The 21445-nt window shown below is 59.9% G+C and overlaps 1 protein-coding gene across 2 annotated transcripts in view; it reads right to left on the bottom strand.

Annotated features, from left to right (window-relative positions):
- Nucleotides 1–18238, bottom strand: part of ANO1 (anoctamin 1) — a 67859-nt gene extending 49621 nt beyond the window's left edge. Inside the window, exons 1-5 of one of the 2 annotated variants that reach the window (XM_087822065.1) lie at nucleotides 18092–18238; nucleotides 11927–12256; nucleotides 2701–2799; nucleotides 1885–2036; nucleotides 338–392 (exon numbers count right to left, since the gene is read on the bottom strand). In XM_087822065.1, coding sequence (XP_087678191.1) covers nucleotides 338–392; nucleotides 1885–2036; nucleotides 2701–2799; nucleotides 11927–12256; nucleotides 18092–18199 — 744 coding nt within the window. In that variant the 5' untranslated portion in view covers nucleotides 18200–18238. The remainder of the gene's footprint in view (nucleotides 1–337; nucleotides 393–1884; nucleotides 2037–2700; nucleotides 2800–11926; nucleotides 12257–18091) is intronic. The other variant, XM_087822066.1, reaches the window with a different exon arrangement.
- Nucleotides 18239–21445: the final 3207 nt, after the last annotated feature.

Raw genomic sequence — 21445 nt, 5'->3', positions numbered from 1 at the left:
CTCGGGCCCACCGTTAGGAACATGCGGATTCCTCCCAGGGTGGGTGGCAAGGGGCTGGCAGCTGTGCTGGGAACAGCCAGACAGACCCCGGGAAGCCAGCGGGAAGTCACCCGAGGGGTCTGGAATCCCTCTCCCTCCTTCCTGCCGCTCCCGCCCCCCCCCCCTCGCCGGGCATCCCCTGGGCCCCCCAAAGCTCTCTCGGGTTTTATTCTAATTATTTCTGTCACAGGCAATTAGAGCCCCTTCCACCCGGAGCAGTTTCTCAGAAATGAAATGATCATCCCTCTCCCCAGGGCCGCCTTTCGGAGAGGGAGCGGTTCCCGCGTGAGACACTTACTATTGTGCTCCGGGTTTTGCTGTCAAAAAAGGAATCCTTGTCAGACAGGTCGAATCTGGGGAAATATGAGGAAGAGAGACGCACGGTTCACTGGAGCCGGGACCGCACCGTCCCGCGAGCTCCGACCGCGGCGCCCGCGAAGCCGTCCGCAGCCCAGGTGCGGCCAGACCCCGGGCGCTGGGAACAGCGCGTGTCTCCCCCACCTTCCCACAACCCCACATTCTCCAAGAGCCTGGGAGACCCTCAGGGGCGGGAAGTGACCCCGGAGACAAGAGTGCTCAGAGCTTTCCGCGGAGGACTGGCTTTCTCTTGGGGACGTCCTGAGAGGGCAGTTTGGTCTCCACCTCAACGCTGCTGGGGGGGGGGGGGGGACGGTATCGCTCCACCGGCCTGCGGTGCTTCCAGCACCTAAGATAATCCCCCTGCAACTCCTCGGGTCTGGTCCTGAGGCCTTGGGCCACCTTAAGGTTGCCTAATGCTTCTGAGGGCATGGGGATGTCTGCGGGTGGGTGACCCACTCCCCAAGGTAGATCCGGGAGGGCGGCTGGGGGAGCTCCATCCCCACGGAACCTCCAGATGAGCCTGGGCTGGGGGTGCCAGGGGGTCAGCAGGGCAGAGCGAGGGGGGCCGGGCCGGGGGGCCTGGAGGTAGAGTCTCCCGCTAATGCCCAGGAGCTCTGCCCTGGAGCTGGGGGGAGAAGCTGGGCTGGGATCACGCCTCCCCTGTTTCGTATTTCTTATCCTGGGACATACGCGGAGTGAAGCCCGTGACCTCTGCTCCATGACGAACGTATTTGCCAGCGGAAGCCCCGGTTCTGGGCGGAGGCACAGGTCTCCACGGCCCATGAGAGCAGGGCTGTCGGGGAGCCCTCCCGCCCCCCGCGGCTCGCCATCCAAGTCCCACTGCGTTCCCAGAGACCAAGCTTTCTATTCCCACCACTGCCCAGGCTCTCGCTCTGCCCTGCGAGGGCCCACGAGGCCTTGCAGCCGCCACTGCCCCAGGTGGCTATGCCCCACTGCCCCAGGGAGCAGGGGAGGAGGGAAGGCTCCAGAACAGGTCCGGCCCTGCCAGGCAACCTGCTGGCTGCTGCATCCCTGGGGCCCAGGACCCCAGCTGGGGCCGCTCTTCAGTTCCTGCCTCCCCAGCTGGGCAGCCTGCAGGAGGCCGCTCACCAGCCCCGCTCCTTGGACACATCCCAAAGGGGACAAGAGGGATGGAGCCGGGCAGGCTTGGGGGCTGTGATCCAAGGCCCACGCCTGCCCTCACTTGTGCCCTCGCTGGTGTCCCTAAGTGTCACCAGGCAGAACATCAAGACTCTTTGCCCCTTAGTTCCTCAGTGAAATGTGACCTCAGAAGGCATTTCAGGGCCTCAAGACCTCCAAGCTCTGAGAACAGGCTCCAGGGGCCAAAATTCCCACTTCTTTAAGGGATGGGGAACTTTGTCTGTGGAGGACTTTGTCCCACAACCTGCATTTCTCGGGTCATGGGCGATGACAGGGGAGGTCGCTGCCCAGCGGGCCCTGCAGGGAGGGGCTGGAGATACTTACAGGTGCTGCTTCTCCCTGGAGAAGGGGTAGGAGAGTCTCTTCATGGACTGGGGCCTGTGCTCCGCCACCCGGGGCTGGATGGGGTCTGTGATCTTCTGGAGCACGGAGTTGATTTTTTTCAGGAGGCCCCGGGGCTCGTTGATGTGGTACAGCTGCGGGTGAGACGGGGAGTCGGGGGGGGGGGTGTCATCTGCTGAGCTATCCCACCCCCCAAGATGGCATGTCCTGGGAACGCACCCCGGGGCCCGTCAGGGTGCTCCCTCCACGCCTGGGACCAGATAAATCTGGAAAGTTGCAGTCTGAGAAGAAGTCGGGCAAAAGAGAGACTACAATACCTTCCAGAAAACATCCCTGGACTTTATTTTTGTTTCAAAACAGGTGATCCAATGGATCCCAGGGGATCTGAGACGCCTGGACGGCTTCCTCCCGGCCACCCCCCCCTCCTGCCCTCACCCAGGAAGCCCCGGGCCTGGCTAAGCTTTGGGAGTGCACCGTCGGATGGCATCTGAGCCACACGGTTTCCAGAGACTAGAAAGAAAACCCCCAGCCGCTGGGAAATGGCGCTGCAATGAGCGATGAGCTGGTGGAGGCTTGGTGAGCATGGCACACCTGAGCGGGAAGGTTACTTGTGTGTGTATCACCGCACGTCTGCGCTCCCTGCCTGGGCCACCCCTGGGTGTGGGCTGGGGTCTCCGTGGAGGCGAGAGGCTCACGGGCTCTGGTAACAACGCAGAGCCTCTGGCCAGCATCTGACTGTGGCCCCTGCGCAGCCCTCGGCCCAGAGACCTGCCCCAGGGCAGACGCGTCCCCACCAACCTTCTTGGTCGGCATCTTCAGCTTCAGAAACTCCGCCTCTCTGCACAGCACGTTCCAGGGCGCGTGGATCTTCACAAACCCCACGCCGTGGATCTTAGTCTGGAGGGGAGAGGGGTTCTCAGTCAGCGTGGGACCAGGCAGCCCGTCACCTCACCCGCCCCTCTGGACAGGGCTCTGAGTCCCCTCCTGGCAGGTGGCTCAGGCGGCTGCGTCTCGCGGAACGGAGGGGAGCCAGGAGGGCCCTTCACAGAGGGGGGCACGGAGGCTGGGAGAGACCGAGTCAGGGCCTGGGCTGCGCAGAATGAAAACCAGAGCTGCCCTGTGGCCCAGCAATCCCACTTCTGGGAACATGGCCGAAGGAAGTGGGATCTGGAGCCTGGAGACACATCCACCCTCCCATGTTCACTGCAATGCTATTTGCAACAGCTGAGATGAGGAAGCAGCTAAGTGCCCACCGACAGAGGACTGGGTCAAGAAAATCCGTGCACGAAATATTATACAGCCACGAAAAAGAACGAGATCCTTCCATCTGCAACGCCACAGATGAACCTGGAGGATGCTATGCTCAGTGAGACGAGCCAGACAGAGGAAGGCAAATCCTGTATGATCTCACTTATATGTGGAATCTAAAAAAAAAGCCTATTTTCTAGAAACAGAGTAGAATGGCAGTTGCCAGGAGGTGGGGGAAGGGGAGCTGGAGAAAGGCTGGTCAAAGGGTACGAACGCTCAGTTATATAAAAATTGAGCTGGGGAGATCTAATGGACAAGCGCACCCGAAAGCTGATGAAAGCACATCTCACCTGTTCCACACACACACACACACACACACACACACACAGTTACCTTCATCTTGGAAATCGTCCCGTGACGTATATGTATGTCAAACCATCACACGGTACACTTTAAATATACACAATTATATTTCCAAATGATTCCCGGATAACGCTGGGGGCTAGGGCCTAGCGTCTCACAGCCAGAAAGCGTGGGGCCACATGCCCAGCAGGCGGTGCGGCCGGGAGTCCGAGGTCAGCCACGGACGAGATCCGCGACGTCCCAAAGGGTCTACGTCTCCTTTTCTCCCGACTCCCCCTTGAATTTCGTGCTCAGGAGAGTCCCTTTACCAGCGAAGAGCGTCCGCAGAGCACTGCCATGTTTCCTCATCAAAGACACGTGCAACCTACAAAGACCTTCCCATTGCCCCGAGGTTACTGGGGTGCCCCGCGGCACCGATGTCATCACACGGCGGCCCATGGCTGGGGGACTCAGGCCAGGTGGACACTGGGCGAGGCCACGGGACTCAGAGGCCCTGGGATCAGGTGGCCTGGGCATGAGTCCTGCCCTGCCCTGCCCTGTCCTGCCACATGTGGTCTCCAGCAAGTAACTCCACCTCTCTGAGGCCCTGTATCCTCACCTGCAAACCTGGGCAACACAGGACTTGCGTCATAGTTGGGGGAGGCCCCGGTGCTCAGCCTCGCGGCCGGCAGGAGAGGTCAGACAACGAGGGGCTGTTTCCTCTGCTCCGGGCCCCCTGTGCCCAGAAACGAGGCAGCTGAGACCATGCCTGCTATGTGGATGGACACCTTTGTCCAAGAAGGTTAAAACAGCTTCCCAGCCCTGGGAAGCCCTGGAGGGCACTAAGCCCCTGGCCCCGGTGACTCCCGGGCACCCTCGAGCAGGGAGAAATGGCCGTGAACAGCCCACGTGCGGGTCGAGCCGTCTCGGGCCATCGCAGGCCAGGTTTATTTCTGTGCACTGCTCATCCGCACGCAGACCCAAAATACCTCCTCTCGAGTCCGTGGAGACTTCTCTCAACGGCGGTCAGGGAGCTGGTGCCACGGCCGCCTCCTTGGGAAAACGCGCTCCTCTGTTGACGTGAGCAACGGGGTCTCTCCCAGGGAAACATCTGGCGGACTTGGGAAAGGGGTCATGGGACCAGCTCAGCAGGAACACATGGGGGATGTTTCAAAACACGGTGCCCAGCTTGACTGCAGCCTGCCCCAGTAGGAAGAAGGTGGGGGGCGCCAGGGCCCCCTTTCCAGTCAGAGGCCCCAGAGCAGTGAGAGCTGTCCCGACTTGGGCCCCTCATGCTGGGGAGTCTGGAGGCCACGGATGGGCCAGGGCCAGGGCCATGGTGCAGGGATTCTGCAAGGGGACAGAGTCAGGGTTCCCACAGGGCCCCCAACTAAATTAAGACACTGGCAAGAGACACACGTGTGTAATGAGATGTGAGCCCTTGGCCTTGGGTTGTGAAAGGATTAGATGGACGACAAACCAGAAAGGTTCTGCCAAGGACAGGAAGCTACTAAAGCACGACACGGCCAACTTGGAAATGGACTTAACAGAACTTCCAGAAACAAAGTGTCACAACGAGAATGAAACACTCCACAGACATGTTGGAAAATACTCAACCCCTCCAAGAAAAGGAAGACACGTGGGGTGGAGCAGGGGGATGCCGGTAACCAGGCTCTCCAGAGAGAAAAAATAAACCCCGGCCTTGGTCTGCAGTTGTAGCATCTGCCCATTTCCGTGGTGTAAATACTCCCGCCATGGCCTACCGCAAGCCGCCAAAGGGTTAGAAACCAGTTGGCAGGCTCCTGATGAGCCAGAAAGAGCCAGAGTGGCATGGACTCCATCACAACGTCCACCTGGGACCTGGGTGGGGCTGTGCAACTGCCTTGGAGGGTTTTTAAAGACTTGGCTTTCAAAAGAATGTCCACTGTCCTAGGAGGTCTTGCTCAGTGGTTAGAGTGCCGGCCCGTGTGGGAGGCAACTAATGTGTGTGTCTCTCTCTCCCTCCCTTCCACTCTCTCTGAAAGGCAATGGAAGAAATATTCTCCAGTGAGGATTAAAAAAAAAAAATTAAAAAGCCTGGCCGGCCGTGGCTCAGCGGTTGAGCATGGACCTAGGATCCAGGAGATCGCAGTTCTATTCCCAGTCAGGACACATGCCCGGGTTGCCGGCTACATCCCCAAACGGGGGCGTGCAGGAGGCAACCGATCAATGACTCTCCCTTGTCATTGATGTTTCTATCTCTCTCTCTCCCTCTCCCTTCCTCTCTCTGAAATCAATACATAATTTTTAAAAATATTTAAAAATAAAAAGAATGTCTAGGATACACTTTAAGAAAAGTGTGTTTCCACAAACCAAGGCAGGCCCAAAGGAAGTCAGGTGGGTGTGCGAAAGCATCAGCAGAAGACTCAAAAGACATAAAACCTTTAGTGCAAAGAAATGAATGTGTAATAGTGGAATTATGAATGGAGAAAAGACGGCTTCGGGACTAGACTAGAGGTCCCTAACATCCCGCTAAGGGAGAGGCCTACCAGGGAGGCACTAAGCCTGGAAATAAGGGGGGGCTGGAAACTGCATGGTTTGGGGCAAAGAACATAAGGTTAGGAGCCAGGCCCCAGGTTCGAGAGCCAGTTCTGCCCCTGTTAGGCCCTGTGGGTCAGTTTCCCTGCTTCAGTCCTGAGCCTCAGTTCCTTTCTTTCCATCTGTAACGGGATCAATTCCTGGACCACCTACTCATGGTGGGGTTAGGGGGCTCACACGGGGTGGGGTGGGGTTTGCTTCCAAGCTGACAAGTCCCCTCAAAAATGTTTGTCACTCATTTGTTTTTATGTATCGCAATGTTGGGATTAGACCTCAGGTTCCTCAAAGTTGAGGACCCCCACCCCCAATGCTGGGGGCTGTGAGGAAGGGCTGCCAGGAGGGGCTGTCCCCACCCCTCCAGTGCCGAGGGCCCAGCTCTGTGGCCACCACAGTGAGCCGAGCCCCAAAGCCGCCTGGGACACCTGCCCACGCCCACAAGGCCTCAGCTGGAAACTGCAAGAATCATGTCCCCTCCCTGGGACCATGACTACAGTGGCCCTACCCCTGTCACCTGGCGGTGTCTCCACCTGCAGGGAGACCCTTCCCCCCAGATCTCCTTCTGGTTCCCAACAGGCAGGAGGAAGGGTGGGAGCTGAAGTCCCCTGTGACCGTGAGCACAGCCGTCTGTGCCCCGGGGCTGGAGGCGAGGGGTGGTAACTCCCTCAGCCCTCTCCCACCACTTCCCGAGAAAGGAAGTACCGTCATCTCCATTTTACAGATGGGAAAACTGAGGTCCAGCAGGGGAAGCCCCATGCCCGAGGCTGCTCAGCCAGGAAGCGGCCAAGGGGCTCTGAGCCCGCGTGGGGGGCTCCGAGTCGGCGTCTTCACCGGCCCGTGACCTACCCTCTCCCGGGCTTGGTCTGGAAGCTGCCTCCATTCTCCCTCGCTCGTTTCTCAAAAGGACAGTAATGAGGATGGGACACAGATGTCGCCGAGGGACGGACCACACCGGCTCCGCGGGAGGAACCCGAGCCAGCCGGCCAGCCGGGCGCACGGCGGGGCCCCGACGGCAGCGGGAACGCCGCCGGCAGACCTCCCAGGGCTCCAAGGTCCGCGGCCCTCGCGGTGCTGCCAGAGCCGGGGTCAGGTTCAACCTCGGGGCAGCGCGGGCCCCGCCACCCCCGGCACACACGGCCGGAGAGCAGTGTGTGGCCTCCTCGGCAGCGGCCCACGGACATGAATAATGTCCCGCAGGCTTTGAGGCCCGACTGGAAAAATGCTGATGGGCTTCAGTTGAGAGGAAACATGTTGTCCGTTTGATGGGAATCCTGGACGCTGACCCCACTGCTGTGGGAGGGGGAGATGGAGATGGGGGGGGCACTTTCCTTCAGAAGGAAGGCGGGGCCTCCTGCTTCAAGGACCCTTTTTCTTCCAGTCATTTCCTATCATAGGTGCCGTCCTGGGGGCCTCTTAGGCCCCTCATGTGTGGAATCTTTAAGGGTTGTCCTCTGGGTCAAGGTGCCAAAGGGTCCCCCAGGGTCTCCCTCTTCCAGGCATCTGGGGGGGCAGTTTTTGAATTGGGGTTCTCTGAGCACACAGTGTCTGGGTGGGGGGGAGGGTGGGGAACCCATGGTCACAATCTGTGGGCCAGCCTTCATCTGTCCCATACGTGGGGGTTATGACAGAGTGTCCCCGAGTCTCCAGCTGCCGGCACGGGTCTTAGACCCCCACCCTCCCACCCACGGGCTCTCTGCTCAGCGCACCAGCGCTGGGGGGCTGCCTCTGGTGCCCATGGTGGATGCGGAGCGTGGACACCAGGCCCCTTCCCTGAGGGTGCTCTGCCAGCACGGGGGAGAAGGCCTGGCACGCACGCTCCTCACGCTTCAACTGTCACCCAGGGGCGGCAGCCTCCCCACGCCCCAGGACCCGGTCAGAAACTCAGTCCTGGGCCCACCCTGCTGCATCAGAGCCCGCATTCTGACAGGCCACACGGGGGTCCTGTGCACATCCTGGCCCTGATGCCAAGGCTGGACCCCGCCCCTCAGGCCACCTGCCTTGCTCTGCCCCCAGCCATGACCACACCTCCCCGCCCAGGGCCAGTACCCCTGTGTGAGCCACCCCGCTCCTGGGGCCGCTACTCCAGTGCAGCCTCAGCTGCTGCGCTGGTGAGTGGTGGTGAGTGGTGTCTCCAGAAAGAGACGCCCGTGTCCTAACCCCTGTACCTGAATGGGACCTTATTTGGGAAGAGGGTCTTTGCAGCTATACCCAGGTTAAGATAAAGTCATACTGGATGGTGGTAGGCCCTCAATCCAACAACCAGTGACCCTGTAAGAAGAGGCCCTGTGAAGACAGAGGCAGAGACTGACATGTCTCAGCCACAGCCAAGGGATGCCTGGAGCCCCAGGAGCTGGAAGAGGGAGGAAGGAGCCTCCCCTAGACCCTCAGGAGAGAGCGAGGCCCTGCCAGCGCCTCGATCACAGACTCCTGGCCTCATGAACTGGGAGAGAATACATTTGCGTTGTCTTAAGCCCCCCAGCTTGGGGTCATTTCTTACGGCCCACCCTGCTCAGGAGCAGCATGGCGTAGCACCCGGGGGCCTCGGGGAACAAAGGCAGGTCGCGTCGGCGCTGCTAGCGACCTCCACGGGGCCACGGGAGACTGGGCGAAACAGACAGTGCAGGAGGAGCGGCCATCGCACTCAGGTGGCCTTGTTTATTTGTCCTGTTTCCCCACCCCATCCCCAGCCTTTAAAACAGGGCCTCTCGATATTAGCCCGCAGAGGACATTTAGCAAAGTCTGGGGACATTCTGGGTTGCATGTGTTGGGGGTATTACTGGCCAGAGAGAGGCCAGAGATGCTGCTACATATGAGCTGCCAGCAGCTGAGGGTAGAAACCTGCTCAACGCAACGGTCCCTACTCTCTGGGTATCAGTGAGTGTTTGAGGACCCAGTGGATTCCATGGACTTCTCTCCCCAGGAAGGTGCACCTAAGCCCCCAATTTTTTTTTCAAATTGGGTAAGATTGCGTAGCTGGGCTCTCTCGGAGGCTATCCTGTTCCCCAAACTACAAAGCCTCTCAGTCCTTGTAATCGGAGCGCACCCCGGGGACTGATTCATTAAGGGCGTCCCTCCCTTGAAGTAAACTCGCCAGTGGCTGTCTGCTAATCGCGCTGGCAGGGCCCACACACACCTCAGAGGCTGTGTGAGCCCGAGCAGCCTTCAGACAGATTCTGGTCCCGCCCGTGTCGGAGACAGCAGGTGGGAGCATCAGGCGAAGGCCTTTCCCAGCCACCTCGGGCCTGATGGCCTCTGGTGAGAGCTCTGGATTACAGGGGTCCTTATAAAACGCGTTCATCGTGGAGAGACTCCACCGGGAGATGGTCCGCACTCGACCTCAGTCGCTTTGAAAACTCGAACCGTCTAGTCTATACCACCATAGTGTTTTCATTTAGAAATGGTCCAGTCAGCTCTGGCAGGTTTGGCTCAGCGGTTAGAACGTCCGCCCAAGGACCACAGGGTCACGAGTTTGATTCCCGGTCAAGGCGATGTACCTCAGTTGCTGGTTCTCCATCCCCGGTAGGAGTGTGTGCGAGAGACAACCAGCCAATGTGTCTCTCTCATGTTGACATTTCTCTCTCCCTCCCACTCTCTCTAGAAATCAACGGAAAAAAGTATCCTCAGGTGAGGATTGAGAAAAGAAAAATAAAGGCCCAATCAGTGGCTGAAAAGCCTCTTTTAGTCACGGAGCCAAATTATAAATGACATTTGTGGGCCCTTTATTGGGGAAACCAGGCCTTTTCTTTGTAGACAGTAACCAATGTCTTTATGTTTGCTTTTCACAAAGTTTTTAAAAACACCTGGCTCTTTCCTCTTTTCCTTCATGGGCACTGCGGCTCCCACTCCCCAGGAACCACAATCTCTGATATATTATATCCATCAGTAAGAACTTGCCATGGGCCAGGCTCGGAGTTAATCACTTTGCACCTGACTCACGATTACCCAGTGATATAAACACCATGGTTATCTCCACTTGACACACAGGGAAACTGAGGCCTAAGCAGTGGAACACGTCTTGCAAAGGACAGGTAGAGGGTCTGGGATCCGGCCAGGGTCAGTGTGAATCACCAGACCTTGCGGGCCCTGTCAAGTCTGAGACTTCATAGTTGTAGTGAGGACAGATTGGCGGCCGCAAGAAATCCCTCGGTGGACAGACAAGCCCGCACCGCGCACCACGCTGAGCCCAAGCTCGAGGCTCTGCACTCCTGGCTCCCGTGAGAGCCTCTCCTGCCTCTGACGGAGCCGTCTGCTCCTCCAGTGAGAACGTGACATGTTGAAGTTGGCTTTGCATAGTGGCAGCATTGTTTCCACAAAGAGCCGCGGGGCTGGCCGGACGGAACAACACAGAAAGTCAGCAGGAAACCTGCTCTGTCGAGTGGCCCCAGCGCAGGTCTCAGACAACTCGGGAGGGCCAGCGCACACCTGTCCTGCAGCTGCTGCCCGGTGTCAGGGACAGAGGGCTCTGCAACCCTGTCGGGACCAAATCTTTGCTGCCTCATCATCAAAGCATTTTAAGGCCCCTCGCATGCCCTTGCAACTCCAACATCCCTGCAGCGGAAGCCACCCACACCTGGCAGGCAGCCCAGCCTCCAAAGGTGAACATAGCCCGGAGAGATGCTCCACGCTGAACACACAGGCCCTCGACTGGGCGGGATAGAAGGAGGTCCCCTGTGCATTTTTACTGCTTTTAGGGGATGTCCCCCGGGCTTGTCATGAAACATTGACCCCTAAAAGCATTGTTATTGCTGGACGCAAAGCATTCGTTATTGATTATGCTTCTCACCGATGAAATAGCAAGTTGACATCAGCTTTCATCTGGCACACTCACAGGTGACCAGTAGCTTCCTAAGTTAACCTGCTCTGTTCTTAACGAGCTGTACAGACTTTTCCTGATTCTCTGTTAACCCTCACGGTGACAGCTCTGAGGGCTAGGGGCCTATCTCCAGTTTCAGGAAAGGCAGGGCCCGTGCACAGAGAGGTTAAAGGGTTGATGGGGGAGCACCAGCAAGCCCAGAGCTGCTAAGGCCCCTCTCTGCATCGCTGTGCCTCTCGCCACCAGGCAGCCCGGCCTGCTTGCCAGGTGGGCTCACCTTTTGCTCTCCCGCAAATCTTCCCCTTAGGAAGGTTCTCAGGATTTGCCAGGGAGCAGGGGCTCCAGAAAAGTGTCAGAGTCGCAAGATTTCAGAGCACCAGGCCCCCAGGCATCAGTCAGGATGGCCTCCCGATTTGGAGAAACTGAGCCTCCAAGCAGGGCCAAGGCTGACCCCCAGGAAGACACCCAGGAGAGCTCCATCCTCTGTTCCTTGCCTGGGACACATCTCCCCAGGGAAGGCACTGACCAGAGCAGGAAAAAAGGCGTCCACCCTAAAGGTCATCGCTCGAAGGTCAGCCCTGCCCCAGAGCAGATGTGGCCGGGGGGGGGGGTAGCTTGGGGCTCCCCAAAGCCATCCGGCAGCAATTTCTACCCAACCTTAACAAACAAGAGTGGCGGCCCCATCCACCTTCGCTGAGAACAGGTTTAAAGCTCAGAGGACACGCCCGGAACTTCTTACTAAGGACCAAGGCACGGCCCCGCCCGAAGGCCCCGCCCACGCCCCGCCCACCTCCACCGCCTCCAGCCGCTACGCCCCGCCCATGCCTAGCCCCGCCCAGTCAGCACGCCCCGCCCACACTGAGCCCCGCCCACACACCACGCCCAGCGGACACGCCACGCCCACACCGAGCCCCGCCCACACACCACGCCCAGTCGACGCGCCCCGCCCACCTGCACCACGCCCAGATGTCACGCCCCGCCCACCTGCGCCCCGCCCACCGCGCCCACCCCGCGCCCACCCCGCGTCCCCCCCGGCGGGCCAGCTACCTCCTCGTCGCGCTCCAGCTCCAGCCCGGCCTCCAGCAGGTTCCCCTCGTACTCCTCCCTGCGGAACCGCTTGTCGTCCTCGTGGAAGTCCAGCGGGGGCTCCGGGCCGCCCGCCCCCTCGGGGCTGCCCTTCCCGGGCAGGGGCCGGTCCTGGCGGCCGCGGGCGCCCAGCGCGGCGTCGTTCTGCAGCACCCTCCTGGCCAGGGTCCTGCTGCCCGAGGGCCTCTTGTGGTGGTAGACCAGCACGTAGTCCACCTTGCGCTTGCCGTCGCGGAAGTACAGCCCGTACTTGCACCTGGCGTCGGGGTCCACGGACAGCGAGTTCAGCAGCTGCGGGGGGGAGGGGGGAGACCCACTCGCGCGCGGCCCTCCGAGGGAGCACGTGGCAAAGCGAACCACGTCCTTCTCTCGGCCCCCAGTCAGTCACTCAACAGACAGCGGGCGGGCAGGGGCTGGGTCAGCCGCCTTCAGGCCACTGACCCTCGAGGAGACACTCCTGCTAAGGACACATTAAGCCCCCAGGCAGGCCACCTGCCCTCGGAAGGCCTCCTGGTTCCAGGACCCAGAGCCGGGTGGCCCAGAGGGACCAGATGGTTTGCAAAGGCAACCGGGGTCGCCCCCCAGGAGTGCCCCTCACGCAGGGTCGCAGGCAGAGCAGAGGCCCAGCCGGTGAGGGTTCCCGAGGTCACAGCCCTGAATCCCGCCTGCGCACCCAGGGCGCTCCATCCCTCCACAGTCACTGGGACTTGTCTGTACTCAGGGCGCTCCGTGGAGGGGCAGTGGCCGAGCCCCAGGCCCCGCAGGCTCAAGGTCTGGGCTTGGACCCTCTCCACCTACGAGGCCTCGGGGGAGGTTCTCTACCCGCTCTGGGTCTCAGTGTCCATCTCTGTAAAATGGGAGGGTAGTATCCGCTGTCCACTGGCGGCCAAGGGGGTTATCTGAGCTACGGAACCGCCTGTGCCGGGCAGACTCTCCATCTAATTCCTGGGGCAGGCGCCTGGGGGCCATCCCGTCACCCTGCCCTTGATCTCGGTGCCAGCGGCAGAGGCTCATTCTCCTCAGTATCTCAGGAATGTCAGAGAAGTGCAGAGTCACCGTGCGCTGGCGGCTAATCACGGTTTCTCTTCTTGCTGCGGAGTGGACGGAAGAGCCAGACCCGAAGGCTGCCCGGGGAAACCGCCGACCGGCGCTCAGGGAATGAACCGCCGCTGGGCGGGGCGAGAACGCGGGCCGTGGTCAGACCACGGTGGACAGGCGACCTCGGGCGGGCAGGGCGTGAGCGCACACTGCCTGCTGCCAGCATCCTGGGCGCTCCAGACTCTGCGTCTGCACAGGTGCTCATCCCTGGTTTCCAGATGGGCACTGCCATCTTCAGAGCTGAGCTGGGCTTGGCTGTTCATTCCCGTGTCCTGCCCCCACCACCTTCCCCAGCTTCCTGTCCCCCGGCCCCCCAACCCGGGGCCTACGCTGGAGCCAGGACATGTTCATCCCCTTGCGAGCGCTGTGCTCCCTAGCTGCATGCCCCCCCATACTTCCAGGCATGGGACAAATCCCCTGTCCTCCGTGATCTGGGGGTCCCTGACCACTCCCGCCTGTGCAGGTCTCGTGTGCTGGGACTGCCTTGGAACCTTCCACTCAGGAGCTCTTAACTCACAGGGGCCTCTAAGCAGGGTGGCAGGATCCCTGAGGCCAGGGCCGGCAGCTGCCCCCAAATCACCTCCATCCAGAACCTGCTACGCACACAGTGTGCTCGGCACCTGGTGTGGGCCCATCAATGCCCCTGGCTGGCTGGAATAATCACTACCACTGAACAAAGTGGGCAAACAGACCCTCAGAGAATGGGGGAGAAATTCAGAGGGACCCATCGAGCCAGAGAGCCGGGAAATAAACCTAGGGACAGCCCCAAACTCCCACCAACTCAAGACAGGAAGAGGTGCCAGGACGCTGGAGGACTCTGTCCACTGAGGCTGGACCCACAGGCCTGATGGTCTGGGGAGCACAAAAACATCCCCAAACATCTCGTCCCACCTGGGGAGTGGCAGCCCAGAGCCTGACCCCGTGGGCGCCCTCCTGCCTGAGTTCAGAGACCAGCTCTACCGCTACGGCCCAGGCCACAGCCTAATCTCTTTGTCCCCTGGATGCTTCCGAGGGAGTAACAAGACCTCCTTCGTCTGATATGACTTCCCTTAAAGGGCCGTTCGTTGCAAGGATTAAACGCGTTAATATATGTAAAGCGTTTACAACAGGTCCTCGCAGACGGTGAACCCGCAACAGAAGTTCGCTTTAAATGGGAAGTGGGACACAGAACAAAGACAGAACTCGGGTAGGACAGGGAAAAACAATCTCATGGTCACGGCAGACCACAAGTGGAAGATGGTGGTGCCACCAAATCTAGATTTTAAAAAGTCATGAAAGGGAGCCAGATGAGCTGCCAGGACACGCAGGAGGCAGCACCAAGCATTGGTGTGAGTCCCAGATCCTGACCCCAGGCCTGGCCCTGTCACTGATTTGTAACCCTGGGCAGTTGCTCTGTCTTCATCTTGGCTTAACTTTATAAAGTGGGGACAATCCTACCCGAGTAAGGGTGAAGCTTCCTTCCTCCTACACTCGTGGGCGGGGAGGCCCCCGGGGTCTGGGGAGCAATTCTGAGCTGGGCTTAGAGGGGAGCTGGGGAGGCGGCCACACTGTGACGACCACAGAAGCTGCCGTGGTGGCCGTGTGGCTCTACGGGCCCTTCCGTGGAGCAGACTGAACTTGCAGCGGAAAGATGTGGGTGGACTGTGCGCATAACCTCCCACTTCAGAGGCTGGGGGAGGCTTCAGGGTGTTCTTTCCTGTCCCTAAGGAGGCGGCAGGTGACTGTGGGGTAACGTGGTTGAATGGGTGGTTGTAGAATGAATGACAGAGGCTTGCGTTTTGTGCACCGTTACTGGTGGGGACCCCCAGGTGAAGGATACAGAAGCTGAGACCCAACGGGGCCAGCAACTTAAACACGACACCCCCTAGCGCCGAGCCTCAGCTGTCTCATCGGTGAGACTGGGACTAAACATCTCCACATGGGTCGCACGATTCTTGTGAAGACAAGGTACGATTGATGGGAGATCTGAAAGTATTTTGAAGATCAATCCCCGGAATATTTGGGGGGAAGTGCTCCCGGAAGGAGCTTCCCCAAGGAAGACAGAAAAATGATGGAAGAGAAATGGCTCCCTGAGGTTCCAGGGGGAGATGTCCAGGGACAAAGGCCCTGTCCCAAGCACCACAAGCAGTGAGAGGAAAGGCCAACTCTGGGCCACAGCTGCCTCTTCAAACTCCCTCCCCAAACCCGGGGAAAAGGGCAGAAGAGGGGCCTGGAGCCCTTTGTCCACACCTGGGATACTCCTGGGACCCGATGCATTCATTTATTTGGCTTCTGACCTGGAGTTGGGGCTCCAGGAGCTGAATGACACATTCGTGTGAAACAGCCAGAGTCTCAAGGACCAAAGTCTCCATGACCATTCCACTCCTACACTCCCTTTTTTTTTTTCTTTTCTGAAAATGGAGAAAATGAAACCAGTGGCCTGCCACATTTCTTTTGGTTCTGAATTTCAGATCCAAGGGGGGAGCCTCACTCTGAAACGTCATTATAATCCAAAAATTTTAAAAATTAAATCACTAGTACTATGTGTCAATTTCTGATGATGGGGCGAATTCTGTAATCTATAAGCAGATCACCTCCAACTGCAGATAAGCAGGGAAGAGCTCTTATCTCCCGGGCAGGCAGACGGATTCCAGCGTCAGGTGCCTCTCTGGGGTGTCTGGGCTTGTTGGGCCCACAGATGGGGCCACCGACAGCCGCCAGTGTGAAGGAGGAAAGAGGGAACCCTCGGAGAGGATCACAGAGAGCACTTCATGAAATAAACAGCGCCCAGCGTGGCCTCTCGCTTTTGAGTCACTTTACACCTCTCTGTAAAAGCAATGTAGTGCCTTTTAGCCTTGAATTTGGGGATGAGAGAGAGGCAAGGCACAGAGTCATGGGCAGGACAGGCGGCCCGCACGGGCCAAGCTTATTCTGCCCGCCGATTTAAATTCCATCCACACCGCATGCGTGGGAATCAGATAGGCACTTTCTGAAAAGCAGCCCACGCCCTCCGGCCTCTGCTTGCACAGAGCCTCTGTCACTGGGTGACTCAGGAGAGCAACTAAGCAACAATTAGTGGCCTCGGCTGTGCCAGGGATGCCCTGGGAGGTTCTCCGGTCACGCTGCCTGCCCGGCACAGACGGGCCCCAGCTCCCAGAGCTGCTGCTTCCGGCCGGTCCGGGGCCACCTCTCCTGCAGTCGGTGCCCGGTTCACAGCCCTCAAGCCCACCGTACCGGGAACGTGCCCATGGCAAGAGTTGTGTGCAAACTAAGAGTCAGCAGTCTCTCTGGGCTTGTTGCAGGCTTCCAGACTCGGAAGACCTTGAGGGAAGGGCCAGGCTGCCTGTCTGCAGACTTTGGGTCCCTCACTAGGGTTTGGGGGAGACAGTTTCTGGATCCAGATAAGCAAGGGGGCGGGTCCCTGAATTAAGACTCCAGAGCCAGGGGCCACTGGGTTAAGGGCTACATTTCTTGTTTCAAGTCAAGTTGGGTCTACCCCTGGAATGCCCATTTCTCTCCCTGTCCTGAATGCCACCACTAGCTCACGCCTCCTACCTGGTGTCCTACATGCCCACCTCTGGGCCTTTGCATATTCTAGCTCTTATCTGACATCCCAGTACAGCTAAAACCAGCTCTGTCTCCAGAATGCCCGTTCCTCAGGAGGCCACCTTCCTAGCTCTTCCCAGCTCTCTCCTCCGAGCCCCCAGGGTGACTGGGAACAGATCACCAGTCCCCGCTTGGCCTCTGTTTCCCCATCTGTAGTAACAGCACCCGCCCCCTACAGTTGTGAGAGTTAAATGAACTGATAGGCAGCATCTGGCGCAGTGCTATGAAGTGTCCCTTGCCACTGTCCTGGGTAACGCTCCATCACTGCTCCTTAAGCCCAGATGGGCGGGGCTTCCCTGTCTCCATCCTCATGGGGCCGCCCAGGGCCCAGCACACAGCAGGCACACCGAGTTTGCTGCAACGACGATTCCAAAGCTCTCAAGGCCCATGGTTTTTATCGCAGGCAGACCCTTCCCCACACTGTCTGCACCTCTGCCCAAGCCCAGCTACAGAGGAGCCTGGAGGTGACTGCAAGGAGCCCCGGCTGTGACCCAGGGGCTGCAAGGCCTTCCAGTCCCTGCCCTGCAGGGAAACCACATGGCAGGCACCTCCCTAGATGCCGGCGTCCAGCCCTGAGGCTACAGGCAGGCCAGGGCGATCCCAGGCTTGGTCAGGGCAAAGCTACCTGGCTGGGGCACTGGCATCCCCTGGGGAGGGGCCTTGGCCCTGGGGGGAGGGGAGTCTGTTGGGTGCAGATGGAGCAGCCCCAGGGTTCCCCTAGCTAAGGGCACCCATCTCAGACCTTCCCTCTTTGGGCAAACTTTGTTCTAACGTTAAGCCAAATCCCTCAGGGGCGAATTCTGCCCTTCACGGATCCCTTGACTGCTGGGTCTGGACCTGAGAAGGGGGGGGGGTGCAGCAGGGACCCCACAGAGGTCCCCAACCACGTGGCCGGCTCAGCGCTGGCCCACGCGGCCGGGCTACCACCGAATCGGGTGCGGGTGCTGCGTGGGAACAGGGACCCGCGTGGGAAGAAGTCCCGCAGGCCGGAGCCCGCCTGCTGCCCGGGGCGCTGGGAGTTCCCGTTCCCGGCAGCGCGCCCTGGGGACTCGGCGCGCCCGGGGCGGGCGAGGGACACGCCGGCGGCTCCAACGCCAGGGGGACGCAGCTGTCGCCGGAGAGTGGCGGTGCCGCGGGGCCTGGAGGCTGCCACCCTGCTCCAGCGGGGCAGCTACCCCCGCCCCACCCCACCCCACCCGCCCCACCCCCACCCGGGCTGCCCCGACCGGCACCAGCAGGGAGGGAATGTGCCCCCAGGGCCGCCCCGGCCGCGCTCTCCGGCTTGGGCCCCGGGCCCTGGGGTGAAGCGACTGCGAGCCTGGGCTGGAGCGAGGGGCGCCGCGCCCCGGACCCGCGTCCCGCGTGCACGAGTGGGCGCCACGAGCGCCCCCTCCCCGGGCGCGGCGCAGGTGCGCGCCCCCCCCCCCCCCCCGCCGCACTCACCGTGCCCTCGGCGGGCAGGTAGCCGATGTCCTCGATGGCGCAGATGTTGATGATGTGGACGCTGCGGTCCTCGGCCGGGAGCGTGGAGTACCTCTCGTTGACCCGCATCGCGGCTGCCTGCGCGCCGGCACCGCCGGGCGCGCCCTCCGGGTCCGCGGCCCCGGCGGCCTCTGCAAGCGGACACGCAGCGTTCGCGGGGCGCAGGGCCGGCCCCCCGCGCCGCGCCCCGGCCCGCGCCCCCCGCCCCCCGCGCGCGCGGCTCCCTTTCCCCAAAGAGCGGCGTGAGCGCGCGGCCCGCTCGGCCCGGGCGGCGGCCGCGGTCAGACTTTCCGTAGAAATTTAAACACAGGAAGAAAGTATTGCTTCCTGCGGGCCCCCTCCGAGGGCTATTTTTATCCGGGGAAAGCGCCCCTCGGGGGGTGGCCGAGGCGTCCTAACTTGGGAGGAAACTCCGGGCGGCCCCCACCTTAAAGAAAAGTCTCCAAAAGCCGCGCTCGGGCGCCCGTCGCCGCGCTGGGGAGAGAGCTTCTGAGCGCGAGGTCAGGAATGCGCTCCTGCCTCTCCCCTCCGCCCGCCGGCTCCCGCCTCACTCAGCCTCACCTCCTCCGGGGAGCCTCCCCTGCTTTCCGCGGGCCCGCCCTCCCCAGCGCCCGGCCCCGGCCCCTGCGGTCTCCCCCAGGGCAACACCCCCTGAGGTGGCCTGCAGCCCCTATTTATGGACCGCGTCGTATTCTGTGGCCGGGAACTAGCGGAGTCCCTTATCCAGCCCATCTCATTTAACCCCCACAGCCTGGCCCTCGTTTTGCAGAAGGGGACGGGGGGCTGGAAGGCCAAGGGAGGGGTGGGGTTCATGCCCAGCCGCCTGCACTCCCTGCACGACTCTCTACTGCCTCCTTGAGGGAGGGACAGCGACTCTGATGGCTCTCCTCCCAGGGGCGTCGGGCGCCTGGCACACAGTAGGTGCTCCTCGGGACAGGTTTTTCATCCTATATCCCTGCAGGAGGCCAGAGGTCTCCAGGGTTAGCCCCCAGGTTTAGTCCCCAGGGGTCACACTGGCAACCCTGCCCAGAGAGAATTAAGTCCCCCTTTCCTCTGCCTCCCTGCATCCTGTCCATTGGTCGTGTGCGTGCGCACGGGACAACGCCACCTCCTCCAGGAAGCTGTCCTGGATTGCCCCTCACCCAAGCACAGGCCCAAGAACCTGCCTGTACCTCAGCTGCAGCACTTCCTTTCTTCACTCCACCTCACTTTACAAGGGTTCATACAGTTGACGCTCACTATCTGCTGGATGCATGGCCACTGGGGAACACCGAGGGTTGACAGAAGAGGTTATAAAGCTGCCTTCCAAGGTCACCATGTCAATAGCATGCCACAGTTCCAAGGGAGGATTCTGGGATCAGACAGGACGGGGTGGGGGAGATGGCATGCTCTGGCACTTTCCAGCCCTGCAACCTTGGGCCAGCCTCCCCTGCCCCACAGAGCGCCTGTCTTCTCCCGTGAGCCCTCAGGAGCCCGTGAAGCTGCTGCTCGGTGCCAGGCACGGGGGAGGCTGGGCAGTGGTCGGCACTGTCACGACCTTCCCTTCCCACCCCTTCCCCTCATTTAGGCTCAAATTTGTGAATTTCTTGGACTTGGAGAGGTGTGGGGAGGTTGCTCTGCCCTTGGGCTGGCCTTGCCAGAGGATGCTAAGTGGCCCTAAAGGACCCTTTGTCTGCACCTTGGACAGGGATGACAGGTTTGGAGAAGTGCGCCAGGCTGGCCAAGTCCCTGCCGGAAACAGCCCTCCGCGGCCTCTGCCCAGCCAGGGAGACCTCGCCCCTAAAAGTTCTCGTTTTTTTAGAGCCGGGAAGAATCTCACACACACACACACACACACACACACACACAGGATTATGTAACTTCATCCGCTTCTTGTTAGTAAACAACCAAGATTGTGTAACCCTATCGCCCTCCTTCTAAATTTATTTTCAAGTACAAAGGGTCTCGCCGAAGTCTGCGAGGTATAATTTGTGAAACAGTAAATACACGATTCGTCAATCCCGGGGACGCTGGCACTCCCCAAAGTTTTGGAAGTTGATGTTTGACTTCTGACCCTGAGAGGGTGCTGAGCCCTTTTGGGGAGCTACAGGGTGGGGGAGAGTCTCTTCGGCATGGCAGCTCCCTCCTTCCTCCCCTCCTTCCTCCTGGGACAGTGCCCCCTATGGCTTTGACCAAGAAGCTGTGTTTCAACTCTCATGTCCACGATTCACGCCTTAGCCAGATGTTCAAGACGTCCGCTTGTCCGTGAAGAGTCTTCTCTTGGCCACAGCTCAGCAGATTCCCTAGCTCTGCCCCTCTCCCTGCATCTCTCGTCCTCCCGCCCCACCCCATCTTCCCAGGTGCGTGGCCTGGAGGGCAGATGCGGTGGCCCCGTGCAGAGCTGGGGAATGAACGGCCAGCGAGGATCAATTCTGTCCCCAGGCCACTTACGGTCTGGGCTTAGGGCTCTTGGATCTTGGATGTCAGAGACCAACAAGAAGTAAAAGCATCCCACCAAGATCGGGGAGGGGCAACGGGATTCTTCTAGGCTGAGACACCTTCCCAGTTAGAGGACTCCGAAGGGCCCCTCTCGCGGTGGTGATTTTGGCCGCGTCACGCGGGCCACCTTGTTGGGATTCTGTCTCTACTCTGAGTTGCTAACCGCTTACAAACAGGCCCTCCAGATAAACTGTTGCGTCAATTTTGCATTTTCTGTGTTTTGACCCAGTGATTCTCATCATTAAAAACCCAAAGGGATACCCCGGCTGGGGTGGCTCAGGGGTTGAATGTCAACCCATGAACCAGGAGGTCGCGGTTCGATTCCCGGTCAGGGCACGTGCCCGGGTTGTGGGCTCGACCCTCAGCAGGGGCCGCGCAGGAGGCAGCCGACTGATGTTTCTCTCATCGATGTCTCTCCTTCTCCCTTCCCTTCTCTTTAAAAATCAATAAAAATGTATTTTTTTAAAAACACACACAAAAAACCCAAAGGGACAGATTTCACCAGCAGGATTAATTCATGTGCCGGGAATTATGTGAATTAGTAAAGACCAGCCTCACTAGTCCAAACAATGCATTTGATTATGGGACGTTTTAGGCTTCACAGCTCACCCTGGCCTGTCACTGTGTTGCCCTTTCGTGTCACTGTGATGTCACCCACCCTCGGGCACTTATGTCTTTGCTGACATTTTAATACCAGGAGTATAGGCACAAAGTGACAAGGGACACAGGAGGTGGCTGAGAGAGCGCTGGGGGAGTTAGAGGCTCAAAGGGTGCCCTTTCCAACAGCGTTTTATTTTCAACATCAGTCTCGCCTCCTGGGCTGCAGAACCAGGCCTC

The sequence above is a fragment of the Miniopterus natalensis genome, chromosome 11 (assembly GCF_054644295.1).
Source record: "Miniopterus natalensis isolate mMinNat1 chromosome 11, mMinNat1.hap1, whole genome shotgun sequence".
Classification (NCBI taxonomy): domain Eukaryota; kingdom Metazoa; phylum Chordata; class Mammalia; order Chiroptera; family Miniopteridae; genus Miniopterus; species Miniopterus natalensis.
Note: the sequence above shows the minus strand (reverse complement) of the source record. Positions and strands in the feature narration are given on the sequence as shown.